At 66.8% G+C, this 4,167-nt stretch overlaps 1 protein-coding gene across 1 annotated transcript; it reads left to right on the forward strand.

The window, feature by feature from the left end:
• The first annotated feature begins 853 nt into the window (after positions 1-853).
• Positions 854-4,167, forward strand: FZD8 (frizzled class receptor 8). Its single transcript, XM_068673505.1, has one exon. The coding sequence runs from the start codon at positions 1,490-1,492 to the stop codon at positions 3,530-3,532; it is 2,043 nt and encodes a 680-aa protein (XP_068529606.1). The 5' UTR covers positions 854-1,489; the 3' UTR covers positions 3,533-4,167.

Consider the following 4,167-nt stretch of genomic DNA (forward strand, 5'->3'; position numbering starts at 1 on the left):
CGCGGAGAAGTTTCGCCAACTCCCGCGGCGGCCACACGGCGAACGCGCGGCCCCGCCCGCCCGCTCTGCCGCCGGGGGCTCCCCCCGGGCCCAGGCACCCGACGCGGGGCCGCGGCTCGCGGCTCCCGGCTCTCGGCGGCCCCAGCGGGAGCCCCGCAGCGCCGCGAGCACCGAGCGGCCGGGGCGGGCGGCAGCGCGGCCGCCGCTCCCCTTAAGGTGGTCCGGCGGCGGGCTGAGGGGGCGGCCCCTCACGCCTCCACAGCGGCCCCCCCGGGCGCGGCGGCGGCGCCTCCGTGCCCTCAGGCTCCCAACGGCCGCCGGGAGCGGGGCTCTCGGAGCTCCTCACGGGGCGGCCCCGCGGGTCGGGGCTGAGGGACGGGCTGCAGGTCCCCGGGAGGAGCCGCGCACCTGCGGCACGTGCGCCCGCCGCCGCTCCGTGCTTCGGCACAAAGTGCGGTTTTATTGCAAACGCCGCGTTTCTGGACCCCGGGTTTCTCTAAAATTTCACGGTTTTACCCCAACGCCTTGAGAGGAGGGGCGCAGCGAAGCCGCGCTGCCCCCGTGTGTGTGTGTGTGGGGGGGGGGGGGGGGGGGCGCAGCTCCGTGGCACGCCTGGGGACCGGGACCCCCGCGCCTGCACCCAGCCGAGCTCCAGCCTCGCAGCCCTAAAAGCGCACCAAAAATTAAATAAAAATAAAAAAATAAAAAAAAATATATAAAAAAAACACAACTAATCCCACAGCCCCGCTCCACCTTAACGGGGCCCGGAGCCTGCCCCCCTCCCTCCGCCGCGTGATAGGCGGCCGGGGCGGGCGGGGCGGGGCCCGGCGGCGCTCGCTATAAATATTCATGAAGCGCGGCGGCCGGCCTGGCGCGGCCGGGGCCGGGGAGCGACAAGTTGCGCCCAGCCGCTGCCGGGCTCGCCCCGCGCCTCGCAGGTGGCGGGTTCGCGGCCCGGGGGCGCCTGGAAGGGGGGAGCGCAGCCAGGAGCAGGAGCGGCCGCCTTGAGCTTGAGAAGGGGGCGCTTGGAGGCTGCGCCCGCCGAGCCGAGCTTTCGGAGCGGAGGAGCCGCTCCCGGTCCGCCCCAGCCCCGCTGCCCGCTCGGGGCGGTGGGAGCCCGGCGCCGCGGGGTTGCAGCCGCCTCCCGGCCCCCGGGGCCGGCCTCGGCCATCTTTGAGCGGGGACTCGGCGGCCAAACTTCTCCTCGCCGCCGCTTCTCCCTCCCTGGAGCAGCGAAGGAAGCGGGGACAGCGAGAGCGAGAGATGCGGCGGCGGCTGAGGGGGCTGCCCTGAGCGGAGCCCCCCCCCCCACCACCCCCCCGTCCTCATCATCACCGGCACAGCGTCCGTCTGTCCGCCCGCCCGCCCGTCCGTCCCGAGCGGCGGGGCCGCGAGCCCCCTCTCACCTGCGGCCGGCACGGGGTAGCCGGGGCCGGGGCTGCTGAGCGGGGGCGGCGGGGCGGGCTGCCGGGGCCGCCGGGCGCCGAGCATGGAGTGGAGTTACCTGTTGGAAATCACCTCGCTGCTCGCCGCGCTGGCCCTGCTGCAGCGCGCAGGCTGCGCCGCCGCCTCGGCTGCCGCCGCCGCCTCGTCGTCCTCCTCCTCTTCTTCCTCCTCGTCCTCCTCTTCCTCGGCCAAGGAGCTGTCGTGCCAGGAGATCACCGTGCCCCTCTGCAAAGGCATCGGCTACAACTACACCTACATGCCCAACCAGTTCAACCACGACACGCAGGACGAGGCCGGGCTGGAGGTGCACCAGTTCTGGCCGCTGGTGGAGATCCAGTGCTCCAGCGACCTGCGCTTCTTCCTCTGCAGCATGTACACCCCCATCTGCCTGGAGGACTACAAGAAGCCGCTGCCGCCCTGCCGCAGCGTCTGCGAGCGGGCCAAGGCCGGCTGCGCCCCGCTCATGCGCCAGTACGGCTTCGCCTGGCCTGACAGGATGCGCTGCGACCGCCTCCCCGAGCAGGGCAGCCCCGACACGCTCTGCATGGACTACAACCGCACGGACCTCACCACGGCCGCACCGCCCCCCGCCAAGCCCCCGCACCGCGGCTCCAAGCCGGGCAGCCCCGCCAAGGCGCCCCCCGCAGCCGCCGTGCCCCCGGCTGAGGCTCCGCGCAAGCCACGGCCACCGCCGCCCTGCGAGCCGGGCTGCCAGTGCCGGGCACCCATGGTGTCGGTGTCCAGCGAGCGGCACCCGCTCTACAATCGCGTGAAGACGGGGCAGATCGCCAACTGCGCCCTGCCCTGCCACAACCCCTACTTCAGCCCCGACGAGCGCGCCTTCACCGCCTTCTGGATCGGCCTCTGGTCCGTGCTCTGCTTCCTCTCCACCTTCGCCACCGTCTCCACCTTCCTCATCGACATGGAGCGCTTCAAGTACCCCGAGCGGCCCATCATCTTCCTGGCTGCTTGCTACCTCTTCGTCTCCCTCGGCTACCTGGTGCGCCTGGTGGCCGGCCATGAGAAGGTGGCGTGCAGTGGTGGTGCGGGGGCCGGTGGTGCGGGTGCTGGGGCGGCGGGGGCTGGAGGTGGTGCGGCAGCAGCGGGGGCAGCAGCAGGGGGACGCGGGGCAGCAGGCGGTGCAGCCGAGCTGCAGCCTGAGCTGGCGGTGGCTGAGCACGTGCGGTATGAGAGCACCGGCCCAGCACTGTGTACTGTGGTCTTCCTGCTCGTCTACTTCTTCGGCATGGCCAGCTCCATCTGGTGGGTCATCCTCTCCCTCACCTGGTTCCTCGCTGCTGGCATGAAGTGGGGCAACGAGGCCATCGCTGGCTACGCGCAGTACTTCCACCTGGCCGCCTGGCTGCTCCCCAGCGTCAAGTCCATTGCCGTGCTGGCGCTCAGCTCTGTGGACGGGGACCCCGTGGCTGGCATCTGCTACGTGGGCAACCAGAGCTTGGAGAACTTGCGGGGCTTCGTGCTGGCACCGCTGCTCATCTACTTGGCCATTGGCTCCATGTTCCTGCTCGCTGGCTTCGTCTCGCTCTTCCGCATCCGGAGCGTCATCAAGCAGCAGGGCGGCCCCACCAAGACCCACAAGCTGGAGAAGCTGATGATACGCCTGGGCCTCTTCACTGTGCTCTACACGGTGCCAGCTGCCAGCGTGGTCGCCTGCCTCTTCTACGAGCAGCACAACCGGCCCCGATGGGAGGCCACGCACAACTGCCCCTGCCTGCGTGACCAGCAGCCTGACCAGGCCCGCCGCCCTGACTATGCGGTCTTCATGCTCAAGTACTTCATGTGCCTGGTGGTGGGCATCACCTCTGGTGTCTGGGTCTGGTCTGGCAAGACCCTTGAGTCCTGGAGGGCTCTCTGCACCCGCTGCTGCTGGGCCAGCAAAGGTGCTGCTGTGGCTGGGGGCACAGGGGCAGGGGCAGGCGGGCAGGCTGCAATTGCTGCAGCCGGAGGACTTGGGGCGGGCGGAGGTGGCTCCCTCTACAGCGATGTCAGCACTGGCCTGACGTGGAGATCGGGCACCGCCAGCTCTGTCTCCTACCCCAAGCAGATGCCCCTGTCTCAAGTGTGAGGAGGGGGAAAGAAGCCAAAGGTTAGGGAATGAGGGACACTGGCCTGCCTGAAATGCCCCCTCACTGTTTGGTGCCATTAATGAACCCCTAATGGTCCTTATTAGCCACAGCTTGTATAGAACAATGCAGCTGGCAGAGGCCCCGGGCTCCAGCCCCCTCCTCCTTCCCCTCCATTCATATGCAGGGAGCATGTACTTCAAGGAGCCAGCTTATTATTTTGCTGGCAGAGGAGGGTAGGGGCTCACCCGTGTCTTGCAGAGGGCAAGGCAAAGCAGCTTCTGATTCACTCTGGACTAACAGCAGCTCAGGGGAGGGAGGCTCTTCCTTCCCCCCATCCTGAGGTGGGAGTCTGCTGGGACTGCAGGTTTCTTGGGATATTGATGACCAGGCAAATGCCTTATAATACAGACTGAATCAAAACATGTCTTAATTATACACCCCAGATAAATACGGGTTTCCTACATTAAAGGATGTATTTATATAATTATTTGTTACCTTGTACAGATGTGTAAAATATGTATATATCCAAAGCTATACAGTCTGTAAATTTTTTTGTAAAAACGTTTAGAGGCTACCCCTGTAAGAGCAAATATGAGTATTCTATTTTGTCAATAAAATGACTTTTGATAAATGA

This window comes from Anas acuta, chromosome 2, assembly GCF_963932015.1.
Source record: "Anas acuta chromosome 2, bAnaAcu1.1, whole genome shotgun sequence".
NCBI classification, from domain to species: Eukaryota; Metazoa; Chordata; class Aves; order Anseriformes; family Anatidae; genus Anas; species Anas acuta.

Bases quoted from the DNA above. Each gene is read 5' to 3' on its own strand.
- FZD8 (XM_068673505.1), top strand. From the start codon at position 1,490: ATGGAGTGGAGTTACCTGTTGGAAATCACCTCGCTGCTCGCCGCGCTG.